The sequence below is a fragment of the Lepidothrix coronata genome, unplaced genomic scaffold (genome assembly GCF_001604755.1).
Source record: "Lepidothrix coronata isolate B3197 unplaced genomic scaffold, Lepidothrix_coronata-1.0 Scaffold173, whole genome shotgun sequence".
Lineage (NCBI taxonomy): Eukaryota > Metazoa > Chordata > Aves > Passeriformes > Pipridae > Lepidothrix > Lepidothrix coronata.
This window is the reverse complement of record NW_016690353.1, coordinates 822,103-844,979: the sequence shown is the minus strand read 5'-3', so window position 1 is coordinate 844,979 and position 22,877 is coordinate 822,103. Positions and strand designations below refer to the sequence as shown.

Genomic DNA, 22,877 nt, shown 5'->3' with positions numbered 1-22,877 from the left:
TTTCGGCCGACAACGGGGCCCGGCCAATGCATAGTTCTAGGTTGCTATGACTTAGTTGGTGCTGGCTAATCACAAGTGAGGGCAAATTTCATATAAAATATCTCGGGCCATTGTCAACCTAATGCAGCGTGACAGTGGCAGCACAAAGGGGGATTCATTCACCCCAGCAGGTAATAAGGACGATTTGCCATACCAACCAGGCAGTCTCGAGGGGGGCTGTCAAATACGATCAGAGCAGCGAAATGGAGCCTCACATTCCATTCTCAGGTGGGCGAAGGCGATCCTTTTGTTCCACCATGTTGCTTCTGATAACAGAATACAATTATATTCTCTCTCTTTATTTTATTTTTTTTTTTTTTTTTGGCTTCCCTGTATCCCATTGGGGCTGGTTTTGCATAGGACTCTTTGGGGCTTGTCTTCTTTTTTTTTTCTTGGGTTTTTCTTTTTTCTTTCCAGGCCAGAAGGGACCCCAACGGTCCTTTAACCTGGAACGCGCACCGGGAGAATTTCACCCCGGTCCTTCCCCTGCTGCCTTTTCCGCCTTCCCCTTTCATTAAGGGCTCTGTCCTGCCACAATGAGGGCCCTGTATCTCTGCTAATAACCCCCAATTGGCACACAGCTTCCTTTTGTCTGGAGCCTCCCAGGGACCGGCGGCGGCTGTTGGGGAGACGAGGGCTCGGGGTAATTCGGGGCGGTTCGAAGAGGACCCTGCTGGCCCAGGACGATGAAATATTCAGGAGGAGGCATTTCTGGGATGGCAGGAGGGGGTTGGGATCAGATGCCACCGAGCGTTTCACACATGACCAGGCCAACAGAAAGACAGACAAAACGTGCTTGCATTAAGCAGGGTAGGTAGGGAGACACTCAGGGTAATGATTAGATCAACAGGGAGATAGGGAGATGGAGAGAGCGATAGAGGGGGGGTTTGCTTTGCAGGTATCAGACCCTGGGTTACTGATACCAGACTGTCCTGCTGATTTGCCTGTCGTGGTGGTCTGGTTACCTGTGATCACCTGGGGTTGTTTTGACAGTGGCTAATTAGGGAAAGCATTCCAGCCTCCAACACACCCTCGGCTCAGGCTCACATGAGGGCTCGGACCTGCTCCCAGCGCCGATACACAGGGCTTCCAGGCTGCTCTGGTGCCTGGCAATCTGGCTCTACCTGTTTCAGGTAGGGCCCGAAAGGTTTGGAAGTGCTAGAAAGCTTTGGAAGTGTGAGAAAATGTTGCAAGTGCGAGAAAAGTTTGGAAGTGCAAGAAAGGTTTGGAAGTGCGAGCACGACACTGGAGGTTGCAGCTCTGTTGTGCTGAGTGCTACAATAACCACAGTGCAACCATAACCATAAAAAACCAACAGAGAGAAAGCAAGAAGGAAAAAAAAATAGGAGTAAGAAAAAAATGCCATCACTCAGATGTTTTAGGGAAACTTGGCCTTCAGGATTTTACAGGCTGTGTTAACCCAACCTCCTTCAATCCAACTTTCCCTCTTATCTGTATCGCCTTCATGTTCCCTGGCAGGAATTGCCCATTTAATAATTTCCCTCCAATGAGCTGAATCACAGCTAATCTGATCAAATGTCTTTTTAGGGCCTTTCATCTTCCCAGGGATGTGTTGACACTAGCACAGCTGGTTCAGAGGAAACAAGAACTCAATCAGAACTCCGTTCAAAACACAGATGGGACCCAAACCTAACCTTTCCTTTAAGATATGCAAAAGTGTGGTTAACTCCTTGTTATTATGCATTTGCATACGTCTTTGCATTTAGGGGCCTGGTTTTTTAAGGGATAAAAAAGTCAAACAAACCCTGGAGCTGGATTTTGATGAGAAGCTCTGCAGAATCAGCTGGGCCCGGAGCTGGCACAGCTCCCTGTGGGGAAGGGGACAGGCTGTGGTGTCGTGCAGAGCCTGGAATGGATCCATGGGGCAGCTCCTGGTTGGCATTCTGGAGCCACTCTCCTCCCATTTCAGGGCTAGATCTGAAAGCCTTTATTACCCACAGCCCCCAGGGACTGCTGTTCTTGCAAAGTGGGCTTCCCTAGATCTGGAGATAAACCCTCTTGGGAATGCTGCTAAAGACCAGGGCACCTGAGACAAGTCCACGCACCAGTCAGTGGCAGCAGGAGCTTGGGCTTCCTTGGTGAAAGGCTCCAAATCATTCGGGTCTGTTTGTAAATCTAAACAGAGCATGGAGTTGTGGATTCCCCATCCCTGGAAGTGTCCAAGGCCAGGCTGGATGGGGCTTGGAGCAACCTGGGTTAGTGGAAGGTGTCCCTGCCCACGGCAGGGGGTTGGAATGAGATGATCTCAAGGTCCCTTCCAAAACCATTCTGGAATTCTTTAATTCTCTGATTCCAGTCTTAGAAACAGATCTTTGAGGAATGGACTTAGTGATCCTTATCCTTCTCCATCCAAGGGGTCTCAGGCAGTCATTTAGCCTCTGCTTCTGTCCAAAGGTTCCCATGCAATCAGGCTCTTCTGGACAAGATTCACAGGGATTTATATAACACTGGACACGTCTTTGTGCAATGCAGAGCTGCTCTGGAATGTCCTGGAGCTACCACAGAGTCCTGTAATGACTCTAAGCCCAGATGAGGTGCTGATTTGAAAGTCTTCACGTGGCAGAATCGTGGAATAGTTTGGGTTGGAAGGGGCCTTTAAAGGTCATTTAGTCCAATCTCCCTGCATTGAGCTGAATGATCACTCAGCACCTGCACAGCTCAGCAGAGAGGCAGCTCCAGGTCCTGAGGTTCTCATGGAAGGCCCTACGGATAACGAGTGATCCAAGCATAAGCATCACTCCTAGGGCAATAAGGAATCATGGACTACTGGGTAGGAAGAAAAGCCATCCCTTTTTTTACTCTCCTCTGCAATGTTGGAGGCTGAAAGGATGCCCAAAGCTCAGGCTAGAGAGTGTGAGCTGAGCTCTAAGTCCATTTATTTGCAAATGGGCAAACTAAGGCAGAGTTTTGCAGTCACTCATGTCCAGAGAGGCACCTTGTATGCCACTGGGTGAGGCAGCTCCCAGGCTCTCATCTTCCCAAAGCCTCTGGAGTCTTCTCAGAGAAGCCACAGGGACCTCCTGACTGATTCTGCTGTGGTGGAGCAGAAAACCAGGGTCAGGGCACTTGGCTGCTCAGTGGTTTAGGCTTGGGAGTGACACCAGGTAAGGAAACAAAAACTTTAAGGAAGCTCAGGGCCTCTTCACAAAGATTTGATTTGGAAAGTATTTTCCAACATAACTAGGATGAACAGAGCACATGCTGGGGAATTTGGGAATGTGCTCTGTGGAACGAATCTCCCTCCCACCAGGAAGCCTGACTTGCCCCCTCTTTTTAAAATCCTTGTGTTGAGCACATCCAAGGCCGCAGCTTGCTCTTCTCCACCTTTCCTAACAGGTGGAAGGTGTATTTTTTTGAAAGCAAACAGCAAGTGGGGTACAAGTACCCCCTTTCAAGGAGTCAGGGGGTAACTGGGGAGGTGTCGTGGTGCTGCAGGAGACCAACATGTTGTGGAAGTGAGGATGTGTCAGGGGAAATACAAACACTGGAAACAGGGACCTCTCCAGCGAGAAGCTGAGGGAAGCTTGAGGTTGAGCCAGACAGCTTATGTAAAACCCTTCAGTTGGTTTATCTGATACGGGATCCTCTATTGCTACAATCCAGAGGAATGTGGGGAAACTGAAGCTCGGCAGCCTCCGAGGCTCTGCCAGAGCCAATATTTTGTTTCCAACGTTCCCAGTATTTTCCCCACGAGCAATGTCAGGCTCCCAGCAGCCGTGACACCTCTGTGATCCTCCTCCTCCTCCTCCTCCTCCACGATGGGAACAACACTTGTTCCCCTCCAGCACTTGGGCACAGTCTGTGCAGCGTGGATGGATCTGTCAGCCGGCGTGTGCCAAGGATTTCCCTGTTCCCTGCCTTCCCCTGGTGCTGTGCCAATATTTAATAGTTCTGATTGGCAAACCATTTCCTTCTTTGTGATCATTAAAAAAAAAAAAAAAAAAAAGGCATTTTAACTTTTTTCCCCCCTGCACACTTTCACTCCTTTCCCTGGGGAGAAACGTGTCCCATGAAGATGTGAACCCTCATTTCTCAGAACCACGGAATGGTTTGGGTTGGAAGAGACCTTTAAAGTTCATCTGGTCTAGCTCCCCTGCACTGAGCAGGGACATCTCCCACTAGAACAGGTTGTTCAAAGCCCCTTCCAACCTCACCTTGAATGTTCCCATGGATGGAACATCCACCACCTCTCTGCACAACCTGTTCCAGTGTTTCACCACCCTCATCATAAAAAATTTCTTCTTTATATCAAGTCTGAACCCACATTTTTTTAGTTTAAAACCATTACCCCTTGTCCTGCCTCAACAGGCCCTACTAAAAAATCTGTCCCCATGTTTCTTCTCAGCCCCCAAAAAGCATCATAAGGTCAGGGACGTCATCTCCATGTCCTGAACCCCCAGTTTTTGGCTTTGAGGGATCTGCTGGTTGCCCAGTTTAGCAAAGACCAGCTGGGCTGAGGGACTGGAGTCTCCTCTGCTGGTATCTGGGACAAGTGAGTCTGCACTGCCTCCCCTGCACGTGGATTTTGGGGCCAGCAGGCAACGCCGTTCAGTTCCTATAAGCCCCCAGTGTTTCCTGCAAATGCTTTTCCAAATCCTGGGAGCTCTGACTCACCAGTCCCACTGGATTTCACTCCTGCTGTTCAGAAAGCAGCTTTGCCTGCAAGGCTGTGAGGGCCTAAAGAAAGCTCCTTCTCCCAGGGGTCATCATCTATTTAACAACCGCCGAGGCGCATTTGGTATTAATCTTTTTCTGATATTCTCCTTTTTCATCCAAAGAGGTGCAGCACAGCCTCCATTCAAAGCCCTCCTGGCTTATCTTTCACCATGGAAGTGCTTCTGGGTGACCCTCCCCACGAGGGAATGGCCCAGCTCTCCTCCCAAGCCCCTCGATGGATTCAAGGAGGAAACCCCAGTGTGCTGAGAGCAGCTGGGTTGTCCTCCTTGTGCTGCAGTCAAAACCAAAATTCACTCATTTGAGTCAAAGGCTGAGCTTCCAAAACTCTCAAAAATCCTCACTTCTGAAATTCCTCTCCACCTTTCTCCACTGGATAACCCCTTCCTCCCCTGCAATCCCCGTGTTGCTTTAACATTCAAGAAAGACCCCAGCCACGGTAATCAGGGGAAACTGAGCTGTTAGGACAAGCCCCCAGTTGTGCTGGCTCCAAATACCAGAAGCACCAGTCACTCCCCACTTCCAGTTCCAGTTTTTTGGGGTTTATTTCATTTATTTGGTCTTTTTTTTCAATCCAGAGTCGATGCAGTGTCAACTGCCGTGCAAATCCTAACTGACAGCTGCGGGTTTATATCCCCCGGAGCCAAGGAGGGAACTGAAACCCTTTCTCACATTCCCTAAGTACATGCCCTGCCAGACAAATGTTGGAAAGACTTTACACCTTCCTCCCCTCAGAGATGGGTGTCTGAAGTAGCTGATGCAACAGGGACCCTTCTGTTGGCCTTTAGCTTTGTAAAATGAAGCTCGGAGAAACCAGCACGACTCCTCCCCACAGTCCTGCTAAGCCAGTGTATTATTGCCTCCATTTTACTCCACTTTTTTGCCTCTCCCAAGAGCACCCAAGAAGTTGGTGGTGTCAGAAATTCAGGGTTTACAATGTCTTCCCTAGTGTGGAACGGGGAGCAGGATCCTGTGTTCCAGAGGAGACGTGCTAATGATGGCTGGGAGGAGTGGCTGAGATGTGGGAATTCTTTCCTTCATGGTATGGGGCAATTCTATTCTTTCCCATGTTGTTTATACATTATCCAGCCTAAAGTGCTTCACTCCAAGGTCTACGTTTCAAAAAGGACGGGGGCAAGGTCCTGGATTGGTGGGGTGGGAGGTTTGTCTCCACAGAGCAGGGTCAGGAGTTGTCCTGGAAATATCAGTGTTCCTTTTGCAAAGGAGCTTCCATACCTTCAGGAGAACCACCTAGAAAAGTGACACAAGTAGGAAACCCTTAAAAGATGATCCATCTCTACTGCTTGGCTGTCTGCTCTCCAGCTGCTGAGCTCTGCTTTCTTCTGTGCAAGATGACACCTTCCTTTTCTCTTTTTTCCTTCTTTCTTCTTTCTTTCTTTCTTTCTTTCCTTCTTTCCTTCTTTCTTTCCTCCCCTCTCTTCCTACCTTCCTCCCTCTCTCTCTCCCTCCCTTCCTTCTTTCTTCTTTCTTTCTTCCATTGCCATTGTGCAGGGAGGAAGGAAAGATTTAGGGTGTCAGGAACGGGGACAACAGGGCTCAGTGTTATGGTACAGATATGGTAAAAAAGGGACTTTTAAGCTTTTTAAGAGTAAAATAAACCATTTATATTCATCCTCTTATGTCACCACAGTCCTTTTGCCCATATATCTGGGATACCTGCCTGACCTGGGGTTAATCATTTAGTCATTCAGAGAAGGATTCAGGGAAAATAAGTCACTGTCTGGGCAGAAGAACACAAGAGAGCAGGTTTCATGTATTAGACAGTTGAGATATTTATACAGTTATTCATTTGACTTCCTCACCCACAACCTGATGACCCTCTGCTTGTCTCCAACACCTTCTGCCTGCAATTCTGAAGACTTCAGTGAATTTAGCATTGCAGGCACCCGAGGAGATAAGCAGGATTGTCCTCAGGTGCACAGATAAGGAAGCAGAAGCACAGAGTGACCACAGGATTTGCCCAAAGTCACATAAAACAGCCCTGTGAGAGCAGAAAAGCAAATCTCAGGTCACCTCCTGCTCAGGCCCCTGAATTATCCCATTGATACTGCTCAGCTGGGTGTTTCTGCACCTCAAGGTGTTTTTTGCTGCTGAGATGTGGTGGTCAGAGATGTTCTGCACGGGATATTCAGGGCACATTCAGGATCTCAGATTCACAGACTGGGCTTCTCAGGAACCAGATTCCAGAAGTGACCAGTGAATTGGAGACCTTTGCAACTACAAAGCGTCCCTAAAGGCCCTCTGTGAGTCTCAACACCTTTCCCACTGATCTCCAATCCCTCCAAAAAGGGTCCAGAGCAGGGCACCTGGAAGCACCAGCCACCCAAGCCTGCAGGGCCTGCAGGGAAACTCAGGAGCAGGCAGGAATTAAACAAGCTGAAGTCAGAGCTTCGGTGACCTTGTGCCGCGCTGAAAAGCAAGTGGTTAAAACGCTCTTTAAGTCAACATCCCCGCGAGATATTAGCCCCTATTAACCAGATGACTTTCCAGAAGCTCCCTTCAAGCCCTAACGAGCTGAGTGTCTCCTGCTACCAGAACCACCCAGTGAGGAATGAGGCGACCCGACAAATACGCGGCGCTTTCCTGCTATCTTCGCTAAATCTCTCGCATTTTTATATGGCACCTTAATAACCCCTCATTTCCATTACAAGTGCATGCTTTCCCTCGGCTTATCTCCATCTCTTATCCGCTCCTGCTCCATTCCTGCAGCCACACCGCCCCCGGCTACAACCTGGGGAGCTCCGAAGAGCTCGGCAGGGTCGGGTCTTGCTTCGTGACGGCAGGACAGTCCCATAACTCGGGAGGTGGCAGGACGTGATTCACCCGTGGCACCGCTCCATCTGCGTCAAGGCTGAACCCGGTGCCTTAACTTTAGGGGCAGGAGACGTAAACCCAGTGCCCTAATTCCGCGCGAGTCATTAAGACATCTGCGCTGCGACTTTCTCAAGAGACAAACTCCTCACCTCGCTGCCCCCGGGGCCAGATCTCGGCTCCTTTGCCCTGCCTGCCCACATTCCCCAGGTAGTTACGATCAGATACAACCTCTTTGCTTCCTGTTGTGCGCTGTTAAGTGGTGGCTGCGCTCCACCCCAGGGGTGGCTGCATTTCAAAAGCAGAGGAGTGATTACATCGTATACAAGGCTGTAAAAGGCACCGGGCTTTTTCTGTGAAGAGAAGAGCTCGGGATAATTGGTGCTTCTCAAGGCAAATCCTATCAGTAGCCCCTCAGTGCCCTCACCCTTTTGGTTAAGGGCTAAAACCGGTGGGGAGTTTAGGTAATGGACCTGAGATTTAGGGCTCGGTGTCCACAACAAAAACGGTGTTCCTGGAACTGCTTGTTCAGCCCTGACCAACTCCTGGCAAATGCAGAAATTCTTCAGGCTGTGTGGCCTGAAGCTCCCTGGAGTTTGGTGAGCTCTTCACCTGTACAGAGTCGTAGAATTGTAGAATCCTTAAGGTTGGAAAAGACCACTAAGGTCATCAAGTCTAAACATTAACCCAGCACTGCTACATCTACCAGTAAATCGTGTCCCCAAGTGCCACATCTACGTGTCTTTTAAAGCCTTGCAGGGATGGTGGCTCCACCCCTGCCCTGGGCAGCCTGTTCCAATGCCTGACAACCCTTCCAGTGAAAGTTTTTCCTAATATCCAACCTAAACCTTCCCTGGTACAACTTGAGGCAATTTCCTTTCGTCCTGTCCCTTGATACCTGGGAGAAGAGATTGACTCCCACCTGGATCCAGCCTCCTTTCAGGTAGTTGTAGGGAGCAATGAGGTCCTCCCTGAGCCACCTTTTCTCCAGGCTAAACATCCCCAGCTCCCACAGCCACTCAGTTGTCCTTCTCTGGACAAGCTCCAGTCCCTCAATGTCTCTGCTGAGCTAATTCAGATCCCGCCGAATCCAAAATCAGATCCAAGACCTGCAAACTCCCAAGCCAAAGCTACCCCTCCCATACTGATGCAGGAGAAGGTTTTCTGCACAAACACCATGGCTGTAAACACCTTCTTTTCAAGGCACAGGGGCTCTCCATGGCATTTGCAAACATTAGTTCAGCACCTACAGCACCTTCCCAATAAGCCAAAGGCCTGGATCAGGTCTCTCCTGAGGAGAGGAAGGGGTGACTCCCAAGAGATGGGAGGTAACCTACCCAAGCAAAGTGTTTTAGCCGCTACAGGTGTCAGGTAGAAGCACAACATCCTTGTTTCTAAACTGGAGATACCTGGATTTGATGGATGGATCACTTGGTTGATAAGGAATTGGATGGATGGTTGCACTCAAAGAGGTGTCCAAGTGGATACCAGTGACAAGTGGTGTTTCTCAGGGGTTGGTTTTGGGACTGGTGTTTGTCAGGGACATGGACAGTGGGATGGAGGCACCCTCAGCAAGTTTGCTGATGACACCAAGCTGAGAGGTGCATCTGATGTGCTGGAGGGAAGAGATGCCATCCAGAGGGACCTGGACAGGCTGGAGAGGTGGGGCTGTGTGAACCTCCTGAGGTTCAACAAGGTCCTGCAGCTGGGTCAGGCCAATGCCCGGGATCACAAATACAGGCTGGGTGGAGGATGGGTTGAGAGCAGCCCTGAGCAGAAAGGATTGGGAGCATCAGTATAAGATGATCTTTAAGGGACCTTCCCACCCAACCATTCTGTGATTATTTGACAAGGTTTCAAGATCAGTTAGGCCACAATGGGAGGAGGTGGAAGGTGTGTCAGCCCTTTTCTGGCCTGGCACTATGGATCCCCTTCCAGACTGTAATGACATTTAAACCATCAGCTTGTCTGAGTGGCTTCTATGAGAAGCCTTTGCTTTTCAAAGACCCCAAGGCTGGTCAAGCGTCCTTGGACTAATCATATGAAGCTCTCCACCCCCAAAATTTGGGTTCTGAATCCCACCTGGACTTAGGCAAGTCCCAAGTCCTGTCAAAACCGGACTCATCTGTTTGTGCTCCAAGCTGAGTTTTCAGTCAGGAACTGCATGGTCATCACTTGCAGGATACTGGGATCCTCCAGGCTGGACAGATGCTGAACAAGGGCTTTTCAAAATCACGCTGGGGACCTGAGGGTTTCTACATTTTCCTTTCTTTTTTTTTGAGCTCTAGCCCTTGGTGACTTATTAACCTCCCCGTGTGCATAGACAAACATGTTCCAGGACATTGCTCATACCTTCAGCTTGTAAGTTCATGCACGTTATTTCATTTGCATGTTGTTGTATTTGGTAGCCTTCCCAAAGCAAAGCTTAAGTTCTTGCTTAAGCCTTACAATCCAGCCAGGGCTGCTTTGCAGTCTTGATTGCTCCCCGAAAACATGTTGACTTTTTGGCTTGGTGTATTAAACTCTTTGCATTAGTAAAGCCTGGAAGCATCTGGAGGGTAAAGATTAAGCCAAAATGCCCAGGGAAAGCTCAGATCAGCAAAATATGGTGCAGAGAAGGTTTGGGTTGTTTTGAGTAGTCAGCTGATACAGAGCTCAGTAGAAGTTGGTGAAGATGCTTCAGCTGAAAATGTGACCTCGTGCCTTTGGGATCCGTTCATATTTCAACACTGTTGTAGCAGAATCATCTGAAAGGTGTCAGAAACAACAATGATTTCTCAGATAACTGGTCTATATGCACAAGGTGAGCTCCTGTGGGGAATGCTGTAAGAGGTTAAAGGAGGCCAGTTATCAGAACTGTCGTGTCTGCTGTGAATTCCCTCAAGAGTTTGAGAATAGCCCTGTTTATGGCAAAAATACCATTTTACTGAAGCCAAAAAGCAAGGGGAGATTTCTGAGATGTGGTGTTGGACTCCAGGGTCATTTCTTATCAGTGAAGAAACCAAAACTGGAGGTGTGGGGGAAGAGGGAGAATAAAACCTGTTCTTTTGGTATATTCCCAATTTGCAAAGCAGTTTGAAATGTTTGGTTTTCATTTTGGCACAGTGCAGAAAAAGCGCTGGCATCCAGGAAAGCCAGGCCAATGCTGAGCTCCCCTTCCCCACCCAACTCCACCTGGGATGAAAGGCTGTGATGGAAGGTCTTCACAAAGACTAAAACTCCTCAGCCTTTAGCCATGAGATCCTTTGGCTGATCCCTCCCACCAGCCTGAGGCAATGGGCAGAAAAGGAAAGCTCCTTTCCAGTCCCCTTAATTAGGCAAGTGAGGAAAACTTTGGGCAGGTGCAAGATGTCATACACGGAACGCTGTCACTGAGAGAGGACACACCCCAGGGAAAGGAAAGGTGGCCTCAGGATGGAAGGTGAGGACAATGTTTAGTTTACACAGTGAGGAGTGAGGAACTATCTGTCCATCCTGGTGTTTTCCTCCCTTCCAGCCATCAGCAGCTCTCCCAGTCGAGGAAGAGGAGGTGCTTTACCTGGTGCTGGTCCCACCACTAAGGGTGGAGGCTGTTGTTAAGTGTAGACCTGCATTTTCCATGTTGTGGGAACACACCCAAACTCTGTGCATCCGAAGCCAAGCCCACAGCTCAGGGTATGGCCGTGTGGTGCCCTGACTGCAAAGCACCATGTGGAATATTCCACATGCCCCCTGAAACCCAGGTTTGCCCAGCTTTTTGTGTTGTTCCGTGGCCCTCTCCAAAGACCTTGGGATGACCCGAGTCAGAGCTTCTTGGCTGACCTCAGTGGCCTTGAGTCAAGCCCGGTCCTGCCTGCACAGGAGCTTGTTTCCTAGTAAAAGAAAACGTCTCTGGAGCAGTTCCAAGCCAGACCACAGGGAAGAGGAGAGTTTCCTGGCCTCCTGCCACGCCCTGGAGAGAGGAGACGTTCACAGGACTGATCAAACCCGCGTGTGGTCCCTCATTCCCTGCTTTCTCTCTCCCACAGCCACCAGGGAATCGGCCTTCGTCCACGCCATCGCCTCGGCCGGAGTGGCTTTCGCTGTGACCAGGTCCTGCGCCGAGGGCTCCGCCACCATCTGTGGCTGTGACACCCGCCACAAGGGCTCCCCTGGGGAAGGCTGGAAGTGGGGGGGCTGCAGCGAGGACGTGGAATTCGGGAGCATGGTGTCCCGGGAGTTCGCGGACGCCCGGGAGAACAGGCCCGACGCGCGCTCGGCCATGAACAGGCACAACAACGAGGCCGGAAGGACCGTAAGGACTTTGGGTTTTTCTCCTTTCTCCATCTCCTGTCAGTGTTTTCTTTGCCTGTCTCGGTGAGCTGTGGGAGGGGATTGGAGGGGGAATGACCAAAGCTAAATCTGGGCAGATTTACATCTCAGAAAGATAATGCCTGTCCTGTAATAGTTCTTGTCAGGGAGGTGATCGATGGAAGTGATCTGGGAAAGCTCCAGGTAAATTCACCCACCCAGATGTAAATGTCTGCCTTGGAGTCAGCTGTCCAGAGGTCTTTTATAGAGGATGGATCTGGACAGGTCTAGATGGGATTTCATCCCAGCTTGGTGAGGGCATCATCAAGTGTCCAAGGCTTTGAGCAACCTGGTCTAGTGGAAGGTGTCCCTGCCCATGGCAGGGGGGTTGGAACTGAATGGTTTTTAAGTTCCCTTCCAACACAAACCATTCTGTGATTCCATGATTAGAATCATTAACTCAGTTATAACACCCTACCTGGTCCTGTTCTTGTCCATTGGCTGTAGGACATCTGAAGTTGAGATGAGCCAGGGCTTAGGGGGTGGATTCAGCTGCTTAAGAAAATGCATTTTAGTAAAAGCTGAGATATCCTGAAGTATCCAACCTACCCTTGGAAAGACAGTGTGTCTCCTGCAGTTTTGCCATCCTGGGGCTGATCACAGAATCACAGAAGGGCTGGGGTTGGAAGGAACCTCTGGAGATCATCTGGTCCAACAAATGACTTGTGATACCTTTGACACTCAAAAATGGCATTAAATGCACGTGTTTAGACAATTGAATCCTGGTTTGAGTGCAGTTGTCCATTCTCATGGGATCATCTCTCTGCTTTGTAGGCTTGAGGGAGGAGAAAAACAGGAGACCATTTCCCACCACCCCTCTTCTCAACACTGTTCTATTTACCAGGAAGTATTTGAAGAAAATTAGAGGCAGTATGACTCTGGTACCTCTTGATCAAACTTAGACCATGCCCTAAAGCTGGTTTTACTTCAAACAACCAAGGGGAAAAAAAATGTGTCAGGGAAAAAAAAAAGTGTCGGGGAAAAGAAAGCACAAAATCTTTCCCCCACCACAGTGGCTTCCTCACACACAGGGAATCTTTTCCCTGGGTAGAATAATCCCAGTAAGAGGATATTGGTTTTTTCATCTCAAGAATAACCTATAAATTCCAGAAGAGTGTATTTTGTGGGAAACAATTTGTGAAACCAAAGCACAAAGTTCTTGCTGATGGAGACCAGGATGCAGCTTCTCTGAGATATCAAAGAACAGATTAATATGGTCTTGTTCCCTCAGCAGAAGGGACATGTCTGGGAGGACATTAGAGCAAAGCCACCACAGCTGTGCTGTGCAAGGAAACAACTGTTCTCAGGCAGACTAGGACTTTGGTGTGAGCTCCTCAGGTGGGCACCATCAAATCCCAGGGGAGTCATCCCACCTCACACCCCAGCAGAGCTCTTGGAATACAACTTTTGGAAATGAAATACCACCAGAAACCAAAGCTGTCTCCAATGTAGACAACCACAAGCAATGATGTGGTTTCCCCCAGCTCTGGCCTAAATTATCCCAGGTAACCCCAGATATTGTGCATTGCTGGTGGAAGTTTCTGGGATAGATAGTGGGACAAAGAGGACTGTGGAGAAGATGTAGAGAGTGGGAAGAAGGGATTTGCTTTGAAGTGAGAATCCTTGGAAAAAATGAGCTTTGAGCAAACATCCCTGGTGATCACAGGCCTGCAGAGGCCTTTTCACTGTAAATCCTGTTCTTTGACACTGAGTTATTTTAGGACATTTTACAGGTGTCAAAGGATCTAAAATCCTACTGGCTTATAAAGCACTTTTCCGTTCTCACCATGCCAGCACTCCTGGAGTAGCTCTTCCAGGCCTCCATGCCCAAGTGTTTCCAGCTAAACCCGAGCCATAGGCAATGTTTCATCCCAGTTCCCATAGGAACTCCAGCCCTGCCCCTCCGCCAGCAGTTTTGATTAAGTTCAGCGTGATTATACGAACCAAACATGTTGTGGTTCCCTCTCATCACTAATTACAACCTTTCTGTGGCGGGTGATACTCCGTAAATAACCCAGGAAAGCACCTGGTGAGCACCAAGGTGCTGATTCATGGCAAATCTCTTGGCCTCAGCCTGGCACGAGTCTGTTCACGTACCCAGAAATTTGCTGATCAGTCTGAAAATGCAGATTATCAAAGCCTGTTGCGTAAGGTCGTCTCCCACCTCAGAATCCTGGAGGGCAACACCTCTGGAAACATTAAAGCTAATTTCATAAGTGGTGTAAAAACAAATAGTAAATTTCTGGGATCAATAATCACCTTCATATTTGCTCCAGGACAGTGTTCTGTGTGGAAGTTTGAGCCTTTCAAAATCAGAAGTTGGGCTGCTGTTTTTTTTTTTCTCCTACTGAAATGGTTTTAGAAAAATCATAAGCCTGGCTTAAATATGGCAATAAATGATGTTTTGGTTTTTGGATGTAGCCACAGCAAGACTAGAACCTTGTTTGCTTCAGTAAACATAAAACATATGTAAAAGTTAGGATTCTGTTCTGAGTAAAACACGGAATTCTGTTCCAGATAGTTGGGAAATTTCACATTTCCTTAATTTCCCATGGAATAGCTGCATATTTTATTTATGAAGGCATTGTTTAAGCAGTTTTGTGTGTACTTCACTTCTCTGCTGAGGTGTACCTGAATTCTTGGGTGACAGCACTGCAATATTCCCACGTGAACATGGATAAGACACAAGTTAATACACTCAGAAATCCCTTCATCCCCTGGTGGAAGCTCTTGGTAGATGGTTAAATTTGAGGTGGGAATCAGAAGTAGTCACTGAAAACAATAAAGTTGCAGAAGCTTTATCTTCCTTAGACCCAGCGTCAGAACAGGGCATTGACTGGGGGGAGAGGTGATTTTTGTTGACGAGTGTGCAAATATATGAAATAAGAATATACGGAATATGAATATATGAAATACGAATATATGAAATGTGAATATGTGAAATAGGAATATATGAAATATGAATATGTGAAATAGGAATATATGAAATAATTCATAATTCTTTAGAAAATCACGGCTGAATATCAGGGTGCCATGAGCGTTTTGATCACAGTTTAACGTCTTTCCTTCTCCTTTGCTTTCCTCCTCTCTTCCAGTCCATCATTGAACTCATGCACCTCAAGTGCAAGTGTCACGGCCTCTCGGGCAGCTGCGAAGTGAAGACCTGCTGGTGGTCCCAGCCAGACTTCAGGGTCATCGGGGACTACCTCAAGGACAAGTACGACAGCGCCTCGGAGATGGTGGTGGAGAAACACCGGGAATCCCGCGGCTGGGTCGAGACCCTCCGGCCCAAGTACAACTTCTTCAAGGCTCCCACCGAGAAGGACCTGGTCTACTACGAGAACTCGCCGAACTTTTGCGAGCCCAACCCCGAGACGGGCTCCTTCGGCACCCGGGACAGGATCTGCAACGTCACCTCCCACGGGATCGACGGCTGCGACCTGCTGTGCTGCGGCCGCGGCCACAACACGAGGACTGAGAAACGGAAGGAGAAGTGTCACTGTATCTTCCACTGGTGCTGCTACGTGCGGTGCCAGGAGTGCATACGAGTCTACGACGTCCACACGTGCAAATAAAAAGCGGGGGAAAAAGGACCCCTTCGCTGGGCTCCGAGCGGAGGAATTGGATTCGAGCCTACTTCCTCTGAGGTTTGCAGACGTGAGAGAAGTCGACTTTATTTTTTTGATATTAAAAGAAATAAAAACTGGGAAAAAGAAAAAAAAAAAGGCAAAAAAAAATAAAAAACAAACAAGGCTAAAACTGGTTGGATAGAATAGGTCTAAGGACTTCTGGCCTATCCTGAGGTACATCTGGCAGTCACACAAGTTGTGCCCCCAACGATGCCTCCGGTGGGAGAGCGGCTTTTCAACCAACAGCACAGAGCTGGGAAGAAGAGCACGAGCAAAAGCATGGATTTGCTCTGCTCTCACCCACCTGAAGTGACTCGTGTGATTAAAGTGTCCTTTGAAAGACTTGCATCTTCCTAAGCATCTCCTTTCCCCTCAGCCGGGCAGAGGCTGTGATGGACAGCAGCACTGAGCTTTCCAAGAGGTCCATCTCCATACCCAAGTGGCCAGACTCTGTGTGTAATATGAGCAACGGCAGCAAAAGAAATAAAAGCAGATAAATTACATTTTTTTTTATTTTTTTTTTTTAAAGAACATGACTTCTTTGCTTTTGCCCTGGAACCAGAGAAGTCTACAAGTATATAATAGAGTGGGCAGGCCCTTTGTGTGGATTTTTTAGCTTAGTAGCTCCTGCCAGATTTGACATAGGATTCAGTGACATCTGGAGAAAGGGGAAAGAGGGAGAAGAAGAGGGAGAGAAAGAGAGACAACTGCTGGTGGCTTCCTGCCAGTGCCCTGTTGGCACACAGGTGATGTGCATGGCATGGAAAAGTTCAGTGCCTGACACGTGAAGAGGACTCGGGGGGGGGAGAAGGAGACAGTCCCACAAATGGGGATGCTGCTCCAGCTGTGGCTCAATCAGCCAATGGATCTTCCTTGGAAACACACAGTGCAGAGTGAGTCTCCTGGGGTTTGGTGTGGGACATCCATCTCCTCAGCGTCCCAGAGGAGGAAAGGGAAAGTGTTCACCCTTCCCACCTCGTTAGAGAATCCTGTCACCAACAGTGGGAAGTGCACTTAGTACACCCACCCTCTGCACACCATTCAGGCTCCCCCAGGCACTTAGGAGCAGCTTTAGACCACAAGTCTGTCGTCAACATGACTCTGAAGGACCAATGTCACCCATTAATTTACACAATGGTGAACCAACCCACCCTCCCCACCACAGCCCACGGGCTGGAACAGTCTCACACTCAAGCCAAATCTTGTTCCACACCTGATTTCTACAGCTATTCCCACCTATAAAAGTGGCACAGCTTAAAATGGACAAAACCCAGACTCTGAACCAGCCCAGAGTTTGGTAAGTTTGGACACGGAGCCAAATCCCATCTTTGCAGTGCTGGCCCATCTGACTCCACATCCTTCCATGCTGCTCTACTTCTGATTCCAGATCAGGATCACCAGTTTACACACACAGGTCTCACCTCCTCCGTGGGCATCAGGACTTCCTTCAGTGGATATCAGGCCTGAACTCAGCCCCATCACCTTGGGATTTACAGCACTGTCACCCTGCTTGAGTGGTCAGTACTGGCACGAAGGAGTGGTGAACCAGGCGTGGAGTCACAGCCTCTTTAGCCTCAGATGCACTTGTCCTATGTCCTCTTTGCTTTATCCATGCTTTTGGGTTCCTATCCTGGAAAAAGGACAATGGGTTGGTGTTTACTCTTTCTCTTCAGTACAGGAAGGGAAACAGGGCACGAGCCAACTCCCAGAGTCTCCTCATGGCAACGTGACCCTGGCTGTTGGCTGGTTCACACCTGGATGTCTGCCTAGAGAAGTCAGAGTGCTCTTCCCTCCCTGCATGTCAGCTCATTCCCGGGAACCAAAGCAGGGAGTATGCAGAAGAAGAAGAAGAAGGGAACAAACAGATCTTAATCCCATCAGAGGGAAAACAGGAGGAAATGATGCCTCCAAGGGCTGACTCTGAGTCACAGCGTCTCCTGGGACTACTCCTGGGCTGGTGCAGTTTGTGCATCACCCATTTGTCTCAGGGCTGTGCCCGAGGGCACAACTAAGATTTGCTTATGGATGGAGGCACTTCTGGCAGTGCTTTTCAATAAAAAAAAAAAAAAAACCACACCAAAAACAACAAAAAAACCCCACCAAGCTTCAATGAAATGAGAACAGAGAAACAGAAGGGAGAGGAGGAGAGAGGAGGAGATCAGGGGCAAAAGAAAATATGGGGATGAAACCAATCTCTGTGTTCATGTAAACATTGCACCCCGTGGATGGCCACACACCAACTGGGAGAAAGCAACAGATCCCTGAAAAATGAGAGGGAGATGGACCAACTCATGGACACACAACTGATTTTTGTAATGCAGTCTTGGGGAAAAGGAAAACCTAATCATTATGGAAAATAGAGAAGGAAGCCACTGCAGGGGGAAGTTGCCACAATAACCAACGTTCAAACACGAGCTGACAAGAAAGCAAACACTGAAGAAAACCCACATGTGGGGTGGAAGACATTGATGAATTGGAGGAGATGGGATAAGGGAAGATACATCTGATTTACTTAATGGAAGCAGCCACAAGAGATGTTAGACACGTCCTGCCAGGTACTTCTGTCAATAAATGGTGACCTGACAGCAAAAATGCAAAATATTGCAGGCCGAGGTCTCTTCAATCCATTGACTTCAGCGGGGTCACACCCACGACTTCTTTTACCTAAGATTTTTGAGCAAAGTGGTTTCAAAGTCCTTCTTTTACACCACTCCAGTGAAGAAATGGGTTGAAGGATTTGGCTTCCACGTGTGGGAGCTGGACTCTGCCCCAGCCCATCCACAGCCTGCTCATGTCCACCGTTTCTGCTTTTGCACCCAAGAACAAGCCCGACATCATCAGCAGGTGGGGAAAAACTGGAATTAGGCATTTGCTGAGCAATTGCCCCTTAAGGTGGACAAAGAGATTTTGACTGCAACGGTGGAATTTGTTTCACCTGGTCTAAGCTATTTATCTGGTTTTCTGTGGGGACCAACAGCAAGGAACAAACGAGTCCAGCAGGTGATTCACCACACCTGGGGTGGTACCTGGGCTGTGTTTGGTGAACTGCCCACTGGGTGTACCTCTGCCTTTCCTCTGACTTCAGCTGGTGAGCTCAGAGTAGGTGATGAGCTCTTGGATGGGCACAGACTGATGATGCAAAGTCCACCATGAGTCAAGGAGGTGAAGCTGCACCCTGATCGTCAGCTGAGATGGGCTGGAAGTTGTGCTCCTTCACTCAGAGCTTGAAACAGCTCAGTGGCTGGGGACTTCCACCCCATTCAAGGGGTTTTTAACGAAGCCTCTGCATAATTTGCATAATTTCTTGGGTTTGTTATGTAATTAATCATCCACTGTGATGATACAACGTGAGAGGTTGAGCAGCTGCTACTAAAGTCAGTGAAAAATTCCTGTGTGAACTCTGTTAATCACTCCAAGTGCATCCAAGGGTTCTGGTGCTGGGTCCAGCTCTGCCCATCCATGAGGAGGGAAGGGAGCCTGTGAGGGGTCTGAGGTACATGCACTGCTTCTGACCTCATGGCTTTGGAGAAGGGCCTTGGGCCATCGCTCCCTGATCCACATGAATTCGGGGAGCGTCCTTGGAAAACTAAGATCCCACTCCACTGCCTGCACCAGATGTCTCCAGTCAGGGCTTCCACTGTATTGGGGTGAAAGATTGAGACAATGATGAGTGAAGTGCCATCCCTCCCTACACATCATCACGTCTCCACCAAGGGTTGTTTAGGAGATGGTCTAAATACAGCCCAGAGCCGCCTCCTGCCTCAGGTTCTCCCCTTCTGTGGGAACAGCAGGGCCTTTCCTACGGAGGGGACTTAGGATTTCACTCAGTAATATAAGAATTCAGTGACATTTTAGCTGCCCTACAATAACCTGTCGGGATCCAGACGTTGTTTCAATGACACAGGACTCACACAAGTCTTACACCTGGGCAGCTGGGTGTCCAGAATGACCCAAGGTGACTGTGTGGGCAGCTGGAATTGTGCACTTCCCTGGGAATGGTTTTCTGCCACATCTTTCCCCACCTCAGTCGAGCTGGGTAATGCTCCAGCCAAAAGGAAAAGATCATTTATTTCCCACTAACTGGAGCTGGCCACTCCACCTCCACAATCTGTAGTGTCCTTCCCTTCGCTCTCCACTTCTGAGGAGGTTTGTCCTCAGGCAGAGATGGTTTGAGTCAGGGGTGTGTCTGGTAGCACCAAGGAAAAAGGGAGACAATATCACCCAACCCAGCAACTAAGATGTAAAAAATAAAAAGTAGAAATGGATCATAATTCCAGGCTCTTACGTGCTGCTATCCAACCTTTCCTTCAGCTGGACAGATGGGTTGGACAGGCCCCATCAGTTCCACATCCAACCTCTTTAAAGACAGTGGAGTGACCTGCGAGGGGTGAAATTGGCCTCATCTCTTTTCTTTCTATGAAAGAAATGAAAAGTTTAGGAGTTGTTTGGTTGTTTGTTTTTTTTTTTTGGTTTGTTTTCTTGGTTTGGTTTAGTTTTAGAATTTGGGGGCTTCTCTTTCTCAGAGAAAATGGAAATATGGGGGGGGAAATACATGACATTTTCTGTTCCTTGACCCCTGGTGTGCCTCTCTTGGCTCAGGGTCGTGCCCAGCATCGATGGTCTTCTCCAAAGCATGTTGAAGCCTCCAGAATTGTTCCCAATCCTTATAAAGGGGCTTCACATACAGAACTAAAGCAGCCAGGATTTAATTTTTGGAGGGGATTGCAGTGACAACCACACCACAAAATGCCACGTGGCCCAGAAACCCCTGAGTCAGCACCGACCACATCAGCCCTGCAGAGAGAAGTGCTGCCTTCTTAGCTGAGCATTGCAGGATTTCTGTATTAGCAAACCTCAGAAAGCAATTTCTTCTGCCTCTCAATCCAAGATGTTTTTGGTGTTTTCAGTGCATTCAGATATTTTGCCACAGATTTGTCCACGGGTTATGTTACATTTGTCATGTGTGGTCACGTGCTTGTCGTGCCCCCACCCTTCAGTTCATATGCAAGAGAAAGACTCTGAACTTTGGGGGTTGCTCTTCTCTCAGCCTCAAAAATTGGCTTCAGTGCTGAAAATCCTGAGCTTGATGTTCTTGGGGATATTCAGGGTTACAGCCTGAGCACAGTGCAGGAGCCAGGAGCTGAGAAATCAGTCCTAGGATCTGCACTATGGGAATTACCCCAGCCTTCCCTTGCTGCTTTAATGACATTGCTTTGGGAAGATGAAACAGGGCAGTGAAAAGGCATCAAATCAAACTGCCCTGCAGCTCCAATATTAGCCCTTGCAGCTGGTTAAATAGGGTGTCCATAGGAAAACAACTCCTGGCTCTTCCAGAGACCTGCTCCAGTGCTGCCAGTGGTGGAGTGAGTGAGTGAGTGAGTGGGATGTTTGCTCAGATCTGTCCTTCCTGTGCCCGAGCAGCTGTTGGGGTTGGGATGAGAAGCTGCAGAAAGAGCCTTAGATGATGGGAGAGAAGTGGGCTGGGCAGGACAAGATCTCATCTCTTCTTTATGCCTCCTCTTTCCTACCTCCTTCCAAGCTAAATCCTGGCTGTTTTAGTAGGGACTTCTTGCTAGGGGAGAATCCTTTTCTAGATTTCCCCTCTCTCAGTGGGCAGCAGTGGTGGGGTGTGGCTGAATTGTTTTATTCATGGCTTACCCCTTCCACCCTCATGTTTCCTGCCCTCTCTTATGTGCTCCAACAGAAGTTACTGATCTGAAGTTCATCACCCCCCTGACTCAGGCCCCTGTTAACATCTGTGGGGTGCAGATCCCATCAGCTTTATGGGAAATGAGGCTCCATTCTGAAAAAAAAAGGGAAGTTTAATCCCCATTCCTGACACTTCCAGTGTCTTCATGGCCTTGGGCGAGTCATTCTGCTCCCACTTTGCTGCAGTTCCCAGGGGTGTCTTTGGTGCACCTCCACCTTGGAGGAGGAGATTTGATTTTCTCAAGCACAAACAAGAGGCCAGGAGTTAATTCCCAGGCAGTGGTACCTGGAGTGGGATTTGGAATACAAAGTGTGATGCTTAAAGGCAGGAATCTACATGTGAGCTGAGTGCTTAAACTCCCATACAAGCCAAATTATGGGCTCCATTTGCCTAAATTTAGCATCTAGGACTGAACTAAATTATTGAAATAGGTGTCTAGAGCCATTTGGGATGCTCCAGGGTACCCCAGTGGCTCCTAGAAGTTACTCTGGAAGAGTTTGGTCTTCCCTTAAATCTCATGGCATAACTAACAGATCCATACAGATGCTTCTCCATCAGATATGGGTGTTCAGATGTCTAATCACATGGAGACACAGGCCTGTGGGCATCCACAAGTGTGTGTCTTAATCTCTGAGCTGGATCCCACTCCAGATTCCCAAATCTCATGCCTTTGGTGATTTTAAGATGGAAAACTGCCTGGGCTCACTTAAACCAATTCTGCTCCCACTTAAGCTGACATAAATCAGGTACAAGTGTATCAAAGGGAGAAATTAAAATAATTATTCTGTAAGAATAATTATTTGAACCCACTTTACTGCCTGGTATGTCACAGGTTTGACCCCAAGGGAGCATCTCTGCTCTTCCTGTTGGTGAGGAAATGGACACGTCCCACCACGTCATCCACAGGCAAAATCCTGCTGTTCTCTGAACACCATCCACACAGAGAAAGCTCCTGAAGCCACAGGGGTCTTTTCCACAGGACTTTGGTCTCCTCTCTCTGTACACCTTTTCTTACACATGTCCTGTGGACCAAGGGAGGTCTTGGACAGCCCTGCATGGAAGTGGAGAGTGGGGAAAGCGCGAGGAGATGCTTCCCCCGTTTTCCTTTCTTTTCCAAGTGTCTTCTTGTTATTTATTAGTATTTATTTATTTCTCACCATTCATTCCACTCCACCAAAAGCCCCTGAAGGCATTTCAGCCCCAGACACGGGCTAAGAAGCAGCTGAGTACCACCCATGTTTGTGAGGGGCGGCACCATCATGTCAGAGCTCCTTCCCACTTGGAAAGCATGAGAGGGCTGAGTCTTTTCAAGTCAGGCTCCCAAAAACTCCAAAATCCTCCTGTGCACAATCAAATCCCCTGATTCCCTCTGATGTGGGTTCCTCCAGACCTGGTTGTCCCACTGCCCACCCGTCCCCAAAAGCTCAGCTTTACATCTCTTGACCTCAGCGGAGACCAGACCCGCTCGATCTGTCTCTTCTGGCATCGCTTTCTGTCACTCCCGGGACAAAACCTGCCTGAACAGGACCTGTCATAGCTTTGGACTACCTGACAAGCCCACCAGCAGCGTGGAAGACATAAAACACCAACCTGTAGCACCCCAGGGGATTCCCCCCACGGTACAGAACGTGCTTGTCCGGCGC

At 48.7% G+C, this 22,877-nt stretch overlaps 1 protein-coding gene across 1 annotated transcript in view; it reads left to right on the top strand.

Annotated features, from left to right (window-relative positions):
- WNT3A (Wnt family member 3A) overlaps positions 1-16,310 on the top strand; it is an 88,349-nt gene extending 72,039 nt beyond the window's left edge. The window contains exons 3-4 of the mRNA XM_017830065.1: positions 11,574-11,839; positions 14,991-16,310. Coding sequence (XP_017685554.1) covers positions 11,574-11,839; positions 14,991-15,470 — 746 coding nt within the window. The 3' untranslated portion in view covers positions 15,471-16,310. The remainder of the gene's footprint in view (positions 1-11,573; positions 11,840-14,990) is intronic.
- The last annotated feature ends 6,567 nt before the right edge of the window (positions 16,311-22,877 follow it).